This window comes from Hyperolius riggenbachi, chromosome 9 (genome assembly GCF_040937935.1).
Source record: "Hyperolius riggenbachi isolate aHypRig1 chromosome 9, aHypRig1.pri, whole genome shotgun sequence".
In the NCBI taxonomy this organism is placed as follows: domain Eukaryota; kingdom Metazoa; phylum Chordata; class Amphibia; order Anura; family Hyperoliidae; genus Hyperolius; species Hyperolius riggenbachi.
The window spans coordinates 106897592-106910459 of NC_090654.1; the positions used below are offsets into that span (position 1 = coordinate 106897592).

General features: G+C 43.5%; 1 protein-coding gene across 1 annotated transcript in view; it reads right to left on the bottom strand.

The window, feature by feature from the left end:
* Positions 1-3154: 3154 nt before the first annotated feature.
* LOC137531698 (vomeronasal type-2 receptor 26-like) overlaps positions 3155-12868 on the bottom strand; it is a 93986-nt gene continuing 84272 nt past the window's right edge. Inside the window, exons 5-6 of the mRNA XM_068251657.1 lie at positions 7140-7263; positions 3155-4050 (exon numbers count right to left, since the gene is read on the bottom strand). Of these exons, the coding sequence (XP_068107758.1) occupies positions 3155-4050; positions 7140-7263 (1020 nt within the window). The remainder of the gene's footprint in view (positions 4051-7139; positions 7264-12868) is intronic.

The window sequence follows — 12868 nt, forward strand, 5'->3', positions numbered from 1 at the left end:
TATATAAATTAGCAATTGTTGACCAATACAGGTGCCAACTGTTCATTTTTTTCTACAATAAACACAGGCCATCATGCAATCACATAACCTCTAATTTACAATCCTCTAAGAAAGCATAACTGTGATCTCATAAACCTGAGGTTAGTGTGGTAAATCTTAATTACTACATTACCTTTGTAAAAACTATTCCATGTTTACTATATCACTTAAAGTGTACATGTAAGAAAAAAGTGCCCCTTGGGGTACTTACTTTGGGAAGGGGAAGTCTCTGGATTCTAAAGAGGCTTTCCCTGTCCTCCGCAGCAAAGCGGATTCAGCACTGGGACCCCCAAAGATCTCCTTGTCAGGTGCTTGTTGGTGTGCTTGCGTGGCACTAGCAGCACTCCACTGGAGCTCCAGGGAAAATAGTTAAGCTTGTTCAGGTCCGCTCTACTGCACAGGTGAAAATGCATTGGGCCTGCACAGTAGAGTGGACCAGATTTGGCTTAGCTATTTCCACCGGAGGCCAAGCGAGAAGCGGCTAGTATGCCTGCATGCAGCGGCAAATGGTTTGTTATTGTTTTTTTTCCGGCTGGAGGTCCCAGCCCAGGATTGGGCTGGCCGAGGAGGACAGAAATATCTTAAAGTGAACCTTAAGTCAGAAAAAAAAACGAGTTTTACTCACCTGGGGCTTCTACCAGCCCTCTGCAGCAGTCCTGTGCTCTCACAGCTCTCACTAATCCTCTGGTTCCCCGCTGCCAGCTAGTTTCATTTTTGCCAACAGGACTGGCCACGCGTAGCTTTTTCCGCATTCCTGACTGCAAAAATACGCGTTGCCGCATATCAATGCGTTCGTAATGCGGCAACGCATATTTTTTGTACGCGTTGCGCAATATCGCTAATTACAGTCGGGAATGTGGAGAAAACTATGCGTGGCCAGCCCTGACGGGCCTGTCGGCAAAAACGAAACTAGCTGGCAGCGGGGGACCAGAGTATTAGTGAGTGGCTGCGAGGGCACAGGACTGCTGCAGGGGGCTGGTAGAAGCCCCAGGTGAGTAAAACTCATTTTTTTTCCTGGCTTAAGTGTCCCTTTAAAGTACACTTTAAGATTTCTCCATTGTAAAAACTTGGAGATTTCTGGAGATAAATCAGATCCAAATTGTAATCAGTAGAAAGCTGAAAGTTTTGAATCACGATAATGCCATTTATGGCTAACTTGGAGGAAAAAGTGTAAGCTTTTGCTTAAGAAGCCTTCTCTGTCCCTGCATGCTGACAAGATGTTAAAAAATACAGCTTACAGGGAGTGCAGAATTATTAGGCAAATGAGTATTTTGACCACATCATCCTCTTTATGCATGTTGTCTTACTCCAAGCTGTATAGGCTCGAAAGCCTACTACCAATTAAGCATATTAGGTGATGTGCATCTCTGTAATGAGAAGGGGTGTGGTCTAATGACATCAACACCCTATATCAGGTGTGCATAATTATTAGGCAACTTCCTTTGCTTTGGCAAAATGGGTCAAAAGAAGGACTTGACAGGCTCAGAAAAGTCAAAAATAGTGAGATATCTTGCAGAGGGATGCAGCACTCTTAAAATTGCAAAGCTTCTGAAGCGTGATCATCAAAAAATCAAGCGTTTCATTCAAAATAGTCAACAGGGTCGCAAGAAGCGTGTGGAAAAACCAAGGCGCAAAATAACTGCCCATGAACTGAGAAAAGTCAAGCGTGCAGCTGCCAAGATGCCACTTGCCACTAGTTTGGCCATATTTCAGAGCTGCAACATCACTGGAGTGCCCAAAAGCACAAGGTGTGCAATAATCAGAGACATGGCCAAGGTAAGAAAGGCTGAAACACAACCACCACTGAACAAGACACACAAGCTGAAACGTCAAGACTGGGCCAAGAAATATCTCAAGACTGATTTTTCTAAGGTTTTATGGACTGATGAAATGAGAGTGAGTCTTGATGGGCCAGATGGATGGGCCCGTGGCTGGATTGGTAAAGGGCAGAGAGCTCCAGTCCGACTCAGACGCCAGCAAGGTGGAGGTGGAGTGCTGATGAGCTGGAAAGATGAGCTTGTGGGGCTTTTTCGGGTTGAGGATGGAGTCAAGCTCAACTCCCAGTCCTACTGCCAGTTTCTGGAAGACACCTTCTTCAAGCAGTGGTACAGGAAGAAGTCTGCATCCTTCAAGAAAAACATGATTTTCATGCAGGACAATGCTCCATCACACGCGTCCAAGTACTTCACAGCGTGGCTGGCAAGAAAGGGTATAAAAGAAGAAAAACTGATGACATGGCCTCCTTGTTCACCTGATCTGAACCCCATTGAGCATCCGTGGTCCATCATAAAATGTGAGATTTACAAGGAGGAAAAACAGTACACCTCTCTGAACAGTGTCTGGGAGGCTGTGGTTGCTGCTGCACGCAATGTTGATGGTGAACAGATCAAAACACTGACAGAATCCATGGATGGCAGGCTTTTGAGTGTCCTTGCAAAGAAAGGTGCCTATATTGGTCACTGATTTATTTCTGTTTTGTTTTTGAATGTCAGAAATGTATATTTGTGAATGTTGAGATGTTATATTGGTTTCACTGGTAAAAATAAATAATTGAAATGGGTATATATTTGTTTTTTGTTAAGTTGCCTAATATTTATGCACAGTAATAGTCACCTGCACACACAGATATCCCCCAAAAATAGCTAAAACTAAAAACAAACTAAAAACTACTTTCAAAAATATTCAGCTTTAATATTAATGAGTTTTTTGGGTTCATTGAGAATGGTTGTTGTTCAATAATAGAATTATTCCTCAAAAATACAACTTGCCTAATAATTATGCACTCCCTGTATATACCCTTAACATCAGAAGGATGTTAAATGTATATAATGTTAAATATTAAAATGTTAATATTGCTTCTGATGATAAATATATACTGTATAAGTTGTGTGTTCTAACATGTTGTCAGCATACAGGAATACAAGCTGGAGAAGGCTTATTATCTAAAAGCTTCCTATTTTTTATTTTAAGTTAGCCAATAAATGGTATCATGCTGAAACTAAATTTTGTTTAAAAAAAAAAAAAAAACATTTTTTACGGATGACTAACAGGGTATAATACTATACTGCTAAGCCATATAACAAATTGCCATACTGTATATTACATCCTAAATGGTTTATTTTTTCTTAATGTTGCCTCTACTATTAAGCTCAGGTTTTAGTAGTATAATGTGACATTTTGGCACAAATATAAAACCCAACAAAGCCCCGTTAGAAGCCAGAATAGCAAACAATTCAACAGCCACCATGTGTTTTCCTTTACTGCATAAATAAGTAGGAATGAAAGAGATCCAGACACTGCAGAAGACCAGCATGCTAAACGTAATGTGTTGGGCTTCATTGAATGTGTCTGGAAGCTGCCTAGATAAAAACGCAGTGATAAAGCTAAAAACTGCTAAGACACCAACATAACAAATTGCAAAGTAGAATGCAACAACAGACCCTTCATTACACTGCAAAATAATGAATCCAGGCATTGATTTGGTATCAGATTCAACAAATGGTGGAGAGCAGCTAAGCCAAGTCAGGCAGATAACCAGTTCACTCACAGAGCAAAGCATAACTATTAAAATTGATATTTTGGGTCCCAAAAACCTTTTAAATCTGCTTCTTGGTTTTGAAGCATTGAAAGCAACAATAACTGTAACTGATTTTCCAAGAACAGCTGATATTGCCACAGAAAATATAATTAAAATTGCTGCTTGCCTCATAAGGCAAGATAAGTCTTCAGGATGTCCAATGAAGAGGAAAGAGAGGAGGAAACCCCATAAAAGAGATAAGAGAAGGACATAGCTGAGATTGCAGTTATTTGCTCTCACCAAGGGGGTTTTCCGTTGTTTAACATAGAGCCACAACACTGAAGCAGTTATTGCAGATAAGGCTGTGGCCGCAAATGCTAATATTATTCCTAAGGGGTCTTCATATGATAGGAAATGTAGTGGGCGTTGATTACAGAGGTCTCTGCTATGGTTAGGCCATTGATTATCTGGACAGCTTTCACAGTTTTCCATTCCTAAAAAGAAGGGAAAATAAACACTTGTGTTGATCTTTGTGGCTGCCGAGTTGTATGTATTTAAAAGTAAGTGCACCTTGCCCCCTAGCATTTAATTTCAGTTTGAAATTTGTAGTTGAATAAGCATGCAATTTACATTTAGGCTACTTGCACACCATGACGTTGCGTTAGGTGCCACGTTAAGGTCGCATAACGTGCACCTAACACAACGTATGGTGCTGCAAGAGCCGACGGTAGAGTGAGCCGCGTTAGGCGGCTCTATTCCGATAAAGTCTCCCAGAGTGGCGCTGATTGGCCGGCGGGACCACGTGACGCAGAGCGAGACACTCCGCATCACGTGGTCCCGCCGGCCAATCAGCGGCCGCCAGTGCAGTGAATATTAAGTAGCCATGTGCGCGGCTACTGTAGCTGGCTCTCCCCGCCTCCTCTCCGCCCCCTACTGCGCATGTGTAAACAGTCTAACGCGGCTATAGCCGCTCTAACGCCGTAGCATGCTGCACTTTCCGGGCAACGTACAGCGTTACATGTAACGCAACGTGGGCTGTGTGAACAGCCCACTTGAGTTACATTGCTGTGCGTTGGGGGAGCGTTACAGGCGCACTAACGTGCGCCTGTAACGTCCCTGTGTGTAAGCAGCCTTATAGAACATTTGTATAGTATTTTAATTAACTTTTGTCTTACTTTTAGCTTCCAAATTAGAATTCAAAACAGTCAGGAAAGGATTTGAAATACTGTAGGTCAGGAACCACTAAGAAAATTGTGGTGTTCTGTGATTCGGAAATAGCAAAGGATTTCCAAATTGCTCTTAAAGGTGTGAGGCCTTACTGAACGGTAGAACAGTAGAATAGAACACAGAGATACCGTATTTTTCGCCGTATAAGACGCACTTTTTCTTCCCCAAAATGTTGGGGGAAAAGTGGGTGCGTCTTATGCGGCGAAGGTACGGATTTCGGGATGCAGAGGTGCGCAGGGAAGCACTATATACATTACCTGCTCCTGCCGCCGCGCTCCTGGCTCCCCGATCCTCTTCTTCCATCTACCGCTGCCCGCTGCTGCCCCCGCCGAACATCGCTGGCCGGTCTTAGCCGCATGGATACGCTATCAGCACACCACGTGCCGGGGTCACGCATGCCGCCGAATGCTGGCCGGTCCTAATTAGCCGCGCAGGGATACACTATCCGCACACCACGTGCGCCGGGGTCACGCATACGCATGTGTGACCCGGCGCACGCTGATAGCGTATCCCTGCGCGGATAATTAGGACCGGCCAGCGTTGTAAGGCGGCATGCGTGACCCCGGCACGTGGTGTGCTGATAGCGTATCCATGCGGCTAAGACCGGCCAGCGATGTTCGGCGGGGGCAGCAGCGGGCAGCGGTAGATGGAAGAAGAGGATCGGGGAGCCAGGAGCGCGGCGGCAGGAGCAGGTAATGTATGTGTACCTGCACAGGGGGACACCGGCACTGGAGGACACACGGATAACGGGGCCACAGGCACAGGGGACGCTACCACAGGGGACACTGCTACAACAGGGGGACACTGCCACAACAGGGGGACACTGCCACAACAGGGGGACACTGCCACAACAGGGGGACACTGCCACAACAGGGGGACAATGCCACAACAGGGGGACGGGGGACACTGGCACAGGGGGCTGCAGACAGAACAGGGGGACACGGCAGGCAGAACAGGGGGACACAGCAGGCACAGGGGGACACAGCAGGCACAGGGGGACACAGCAGGCACAGGGAGACACAGCACAGGGGGACACAGCAGGCACAGGGAGACACAGCACATAACACTGTCCCCATGTGTGGTGTAATAGTATGTAATGTAACTGGAAAGGGGGAGGTAAAAAGTCCTTAAGACACCCCTGCATCATAGACACACCTAGGTTTAGTTTTTTCTTTTTTTCCTGATTTTTGCCCTCTAAATCTGGGTGCGTCTTATATGCCGGAGCGTCTTATACGGCGAAAAATACGGGTAAGTGAAAACAGGAGCCTGAATGTATTTGGAGCAATGAAGAATATTAACCAGCAAAATGGTACGAATAGTATCTGGGTTACAGATTACCCAACCATTATAAGAGCTAGTAAAAAGTTTGTTTGGGGGGGGGGGGGGGGGACTGCATGTTATATTGAAGTTAATTAGATACATTTTCATGTAAATTAATTACATGGGAAAACACAATCTGAAAATTGCACCAAAACACACAAAAAAACCTGCAAAAACACACAAATGTTGATTCAAAAAATACCTGAATGGCTCCCAAAAAATTGCAAACTCAAATGTGCATTTAGGAAAAGCTAGGATAAGTGTGCCCCTTACAAGTTCAGCAGGCTAAACAAAGCACGTAGAAATAAGAAGCTCTACAAGTAACTATTTTTCCATTTTAAATTATAAATTGTTTAGTCATTGTTTGCCTGTAGTCAAATCTTTCCTTTCTTTCATTCACACTCTGTAATTTACCACAGGTGGCGACATCTTTAGTGTTGGGAAGATCACTGCGAAATGTTTGTTTACTGTGCGCTCATCAGAAATAACACCTGGGACCATATGTAATTCACTTTTTCACCTGAGTTTTCTCCTAAGTGATATTTTAACAATTTGTAAATAAAATGCCTTCTAAACTGCCAGCAAGCAAACGAATACTCAAAATATTTTTTACATTATTGTTTTACCTACTTTTTTTGGTACTTTTTCAATTGCAAAGTGCTAAAAAGTTATTTTGAATCAAATATGAAAATTATCTCCTAGGAGAAAACTCAGGAGAAAAAGTGAATTGCACATAGCCCATGATCTCCCAGAATTCTCTGGGAGGAGAATTCTGTATAATAAATAACCTAGGCTAAACATCACTGGGAGGTTGGGGCTATATACCAATATACAGCACTACATAGATATAAGAAATGTTTCTGATGCTGAAACCAAGACAATTAACAGGAAAGTGGGTATTCTGAATAATTTACTACATTCTTCTGTATGTCAATGGAGTTCTTCTTTAACCTTTAAATGTGTATAAATCTCAAATGAAATAAATGTTATTCAAATCTAGTGTGCGATTTCAGTTTACACATTTTATAGAATATACCTGAACCATTTGTTATCTCCCCTTCATTACATGATACACAGTCAAAGCAGCAGGGCAATTTACTTTTTTGAAGGCATTTCCTGTAACCAGGTGAACATGGGATGCTACACAAAGAGGATGGAGTCTAAAACAACAGCAAACAGATTTATTAGTTTACAAGATAGAAACTGCTCAATTCATAACATAACTATTGCCATTGTGGCTATTTTAGCACTCAGTGGAATAGAGGAGTCAGTTTGTCCTTAACCTGTTTTTTTGCAAACAAATGAAACCACACTCATCACCCCCAGACTTTGAACAAGTTGGAGTGAGAAGATGACTAAAAGGCATTTTCAGCAACCAACCCAGTGACTCCAACCCTCACATTTTATGCATCCAGGTTGGAGTCTTATAATTCATGTTGGAGTAATTTAAGTCAATAATACGGGTCAGGTTTGAGACACATGGCAGACAAGACAAAGTCAGTAATCAGGCAAAGGACAGGGCAGGTGACAAATGACATGGTTAACAATCAAACAGAGGTCAGAAAAAAGTACAGAAGACTAGAAAAGTAATCAGGCTAGGTTGGACATGGCATTAGCATGGAGATAATGGAGGGGGTTAAGCATGAACTGTTTAGAATTCTCAGCACCTGATATCATCTGAAGGGAGTTTAATATCTATCAAGGCCTTATGCTGGGCATACACGGGTCAATCCGGCGGCCGATTAGCCGGCGGATCGACTCCTGCCGCGTCCCCGCTCGTCCGCACAGATCGATTCCCGCTTGTCCCCGCCAGCGCTCCTTATCAGCCGCTCGATTCCCTGCTATAATTGTCCGCCGGCGGGGATCGAGCGGGGAATCTATCCGGCAGGTCATCGGACCTGTCGGATATTATCAATCGAGCCATCAGCGGCTCGATTGATAAGAGAAATAAACTCCATGTATGCCCAGCATTAAGGAACACCCAGGACAGATTGAAGCAAAGGTCACAAAGGTTGGAGCAGGCATGCACATATAGGCGAGACAGGTCATTTTGGCAAAATCAGCATAATTTGGGTGCTGGCAATTAGTGTTGGGCGAACACCTGGATGTTCGGGTTCGGGAACGTTCGCCGAACATGGCCGCGATGTTCGGTATGTTCGGGCCGAACCCCCCGAACATCCCGCTTTTGGGGGCCCTATGGGGTTGCAGGCATAAGGGGGGAGCATGCCCCGATCGCGGGGGGGGTCGGAAATTCCCCCCACCCCCTCCGCTAGCGTTCCCCCCTCTGCCCGCTTCCCCATACAAAAGTTTAAGGAAAGTAAAATAGTACCGGTGGTAGTGGCTGGCAGTGGCACTGTGAAGTGAGTAAGGAGGAGGAGTCTGAAGAGTGACGCATTGAGGGAGGCCGGGCAGCGGGCGGTTCAGCGGTAGTACCCTTGTGGTACTTCCGCCCTTTCTCTGACCTCACGTCCTCTGCATATGAGGGTACGCGTCACGCGTACGCTCGTATGCATCATCACGCAGAGGACGTGAGGTCAGAGAAAGGGCGGAAGTACCACAAGGGTACTACCGCTGAACCGCCCGCTGCCCGGCCTCCCTCAACGCGTCACTCTCCGGACTCCTCCTCCTCACTCACTTCACAGTGCCACTGCCAGCCACTACCACCGGTACTATTTTACTTTCCTTAAACTTTTGTATGGGGAAGCGGGCAGAGGGGGGAGCGCTAGCGGAGGGGATGGGGGGAATTTTCGACCCCCCCCGCGATCGGGGCATCCTCCCCCCTTATGCCTGCGACCCCATAGGGGGGCCGTATTCGGCCGAACAGGGCGCTGTTCGGCCGAACAGGGGCCCTGTTCGGCCAGGCATTGAGCCGTTCGGGCGGACCCGAACAGTTTGGCTGAACACCACCAGGTGTTCGGCCGAACTCGAACATCACCCGAACAGGGTGATGTTCTGCAGAACCCGAACAGTGGCGAACACTGTTCGCCCAACACTACTGGCAATAGCCGAACTCTGAATTATGTACATAAGGGAGGAAATTAGGTAATGTGGGAAAAGGGGGAAAATATTTTTTATATTTGAGATTACCTAGCGCTTCTCCCTACACCCAAAATGCATGCGGCCAGAACATATGTACTTCATATAGGAGCACAGACATGGCCAGGACACTCAGAAGCAAAGGTTGTATAACACATTTGAAATAACAACACAAAAATGGTACATATCTTGATGTTTGGCATGATTGTTAGAGCAGACACCATTACTGCTGCACAGATCTTGATAACGCTATGTTATGCAGCAAAACATGTTGATCACATGCTTACTTCTCCTATCTGTGGTTGACCTGTAGACCGCCAGTGCTCCTTTTCATATGGACTTATACTGCTCCACTGTCTTTTCCACCACGTGGATCTAATTCAGCTCAACTATCACCTTTAGACATCAGATCCTCAATGTCTATTTAATGTGGGCAAGATCATATCCTTGTCTTATAATCCACATTAGATTGTATGCACACGATCCATATTGGACTGTTTATTACACATGTTGAGCTTCTGCACTGTGATTGGGTGCATTACTGCTCTGGACTGAGTCATCACAATCATTCAATTCAATTTATAACCAATATGGTATACTACACCCAGTGGTTGGAAATATGGGAACTGTACCATTAACATTCATGGATTGCCTGTGCTTTAACAAGTACTCTTTTTATCCCCTGTGGAAACTATCTCTTTTCTAGCTTCTGATAAGCTGACTGGAACTGTTTCCTATTTGTACTGATCAACACTTTTGCTGTTGATTTCTGTTGCACTCATCAGCAGTTGCAGCTATGCATTATATATTACAATATCATTTCAGAGCTCTTTTTGAGCCTACCGCATAATAAAGAGTCAACCTTGCCAGTTTTATCTTACAAATGTTCATAGTGATGTGCAATTGCACTTTTCATGTTTGCAATTCTTACAATATTAATAAATGTACAATTTTGTATTTTTGCATATTGTCACATTTGTCCGTGGTTTGGGTTTAAGGTCCCATTTTTTCTATTATTCTTACTACTTGCATAACATCATCCCTCCTTTAAAGGACAACTGAAGTGAGAAATATATGGAGGCTGCCATATTTATTTCCTTTTATACAATACCAGTTGCCTGGCTGTCATGCCGGTCTATTAGCAAGCAGTATTGTCTGAATAATGCCAGAAACAAGCATGAAGCTAATCTTTCAGATCTGACAATAATGTCAGAAACACCCGATCTGCTGCATGCTTGTTCAGGGTTTATGGCTAAAAGTATTAGAGGTAGAGGATCAGCAGGATAGCTAGGCAACTGGTATTGCTTAAAAGGAAATAAGTATGGCAACCCCAATATCCCTCTTACTTCAGTTGCCCTTTAAGTGCAGCCTCTGGAGATGATTTCTCTTTCTCTAGGTGATGGTAGCAGTGAAAAGCCCTTACCTGTCTAGAAACATGTGTGCCTGTGACTAGAGCCCAGGAATTTTCTTCTTTCAATCCAACAAGCTTTTCATTTGGTCAGATAAAATAGTCTTACCGTAGTATCTAGAACTGTGTCAACCTCATTTTTTTGTTCCCTTTTTCTTCTATGGTTATGAAATTTGACATCTGTCACATGAGCTTTCAAAGCTGGAACATGGGATTCTAGTTATACCTGATGGAGGTTAATCATAATTGGCAAAAAATCAAAAACAACTGAGCACCCTTTTTCACATTAGGTGGTTGATGCATAAAGCTGCGGTAATATTGCACACAGCACATGGCAATATTACCGTTACTACCAGAAGCAGGTTACTGTGAGTTATGTGCAACCCACGGTACTCAAGCACCACACACGTTGCTATACTAATGCTAACGGTGTAATTTGTGGTAAGGTAACCTGCTGCCAATAGTAATGGTATTGCCGTGAGCTGTCTGAGTACAGCAATATTACTGCAGCTTTGTGCATCAACTCCTGGGTCACCAGGAAGACCACAAAAAATTGATCTTGAGGTTGACCTACTAACCTGTGATAAAACTGCTGTGAGCAGAAAGTACACAGAAATTTTACTGGTACTTATGGCAAAAGAAAAGTGCAAGTTGTCAAATTAATGCAGACAGTGTTACATGGGCAATGCTTATGTTGCTATGGTAACAGTAATGGGTTGCTGTTATTGTGTAACACATTCTACTTTATTGGTTATTAAGGACAAATAAAATCTGTCTATACATGGCAGTTTCACTGTAAGTTAGTGAACCAACCTCCAATTTTTCTAATAAATTCCTCGGTTGTGTCTGTGGCTGACAGAGGGTGTTTCATAGTCATTTGTTAGTGTGTTACCTTCCACAAGGATTGAGTTGTACCCATTGGTAGTATGCAATTCTACATTGAAGTCCAAGGACAACAAGCTTTTGAGATGAGAGGTTGGAAGTCGGAGCTATAAGTTCTAGCAAACCCCTTGTTTTTTTGAGGGAGTTCTAGCACAGACTGAACAAGATTTTAAATTCAATGTCATATTAGGCCACCAAAGGAGGGCAGGAGACCATATAAATTTGGCAAAAGGTTTGGAAATAAAAGAAGCACAGAGATACATCAGCATGTCGAGTATGAACCATCTGTTCAGGACTCTCAGCACCATGTGAAAGGAGTTTTTGTACATTTGTGGGCCTTAGGGTATGCCCAGTTACAGATTGGTGCCGCACATGCACAAATGGGTATTTCAACTTGTACAACCAGAAACACATGGACAAACATGGCAAGAAGTGGGTGTATATGTGAGTCTTTGACTTAGTTTGTAAAATCCAAGATCTAGTTAGAACTGGAAGACTTAGGGCCCTTTTCCACTAGATCAGTTTCTCTGTTTCTCTTTGGCTCATGTGGGTGATAATACAGGTTAGCGGAGTGCTGACCTGTAAAATAAAGGATGGAGAATTCCATCGATCACAGTGGACAAACAGGACGCATGACAGGGTAAAGAGATTGATGAGTAGACTATGCAGGAGGTAAGTATGGCCTGTGTATGTTTATTTTGACTTTTATTTTTCAGTTCAGATTTGCTTTAAGACTACGTTCACCTTATGAGAGTAGCAGTATAGCTGAATGTTTAACGGCAGGAACATGCTGCAAAGATTCTTCAATTGGAGAGATTACATTGTCACAGCTTTCGCAGTGCCTTGCATTTCATCGTAGCAATGCACACTGAGCAGTGTGGCACTGATTCCCTGCATGTTGTGTTCACTTTATAAATGGCAGTTGATGAGGAGGTACCACGCGCTACAACATTTTTGTTGCTGTATCCCATATGTTTTTCACTGTGAACATAGCCTTATATAAGAGGTTGCATTAGGTAGGGGTCAAGATCGGGAGAGGTTATGGCTAGGTGTCAGGAACAGTCTAAAATCTGGAGTGTGGTTGAATTATGTATCAGTAAGGAGTTACATTTTGGGTAGGTTAGATGTTAGCAACCGGATTTTAACTATGTAAAGCTTACAAATACTAAGGAAAAATAAGTTGAATATCCAAACCACCAAAATATTGGCAATGCACTGGTTTCAAATAGGACTCAACAAAGGTAAAATATACAGTGTAAAATAATATTTAGGTGTGTTGGACTCTTGATCCTCTACATTACAATCCATTGGCTTGGACATAAAAAAAAAAATCTCTACTATTGATTCTTGTATTTAAAGAAAAAAAAACTTTCTCTGTAATTAACAACTAAGCTTTATTCAAGAAAAAAAAACATAAAAGGATTTTACCTGATTAAACC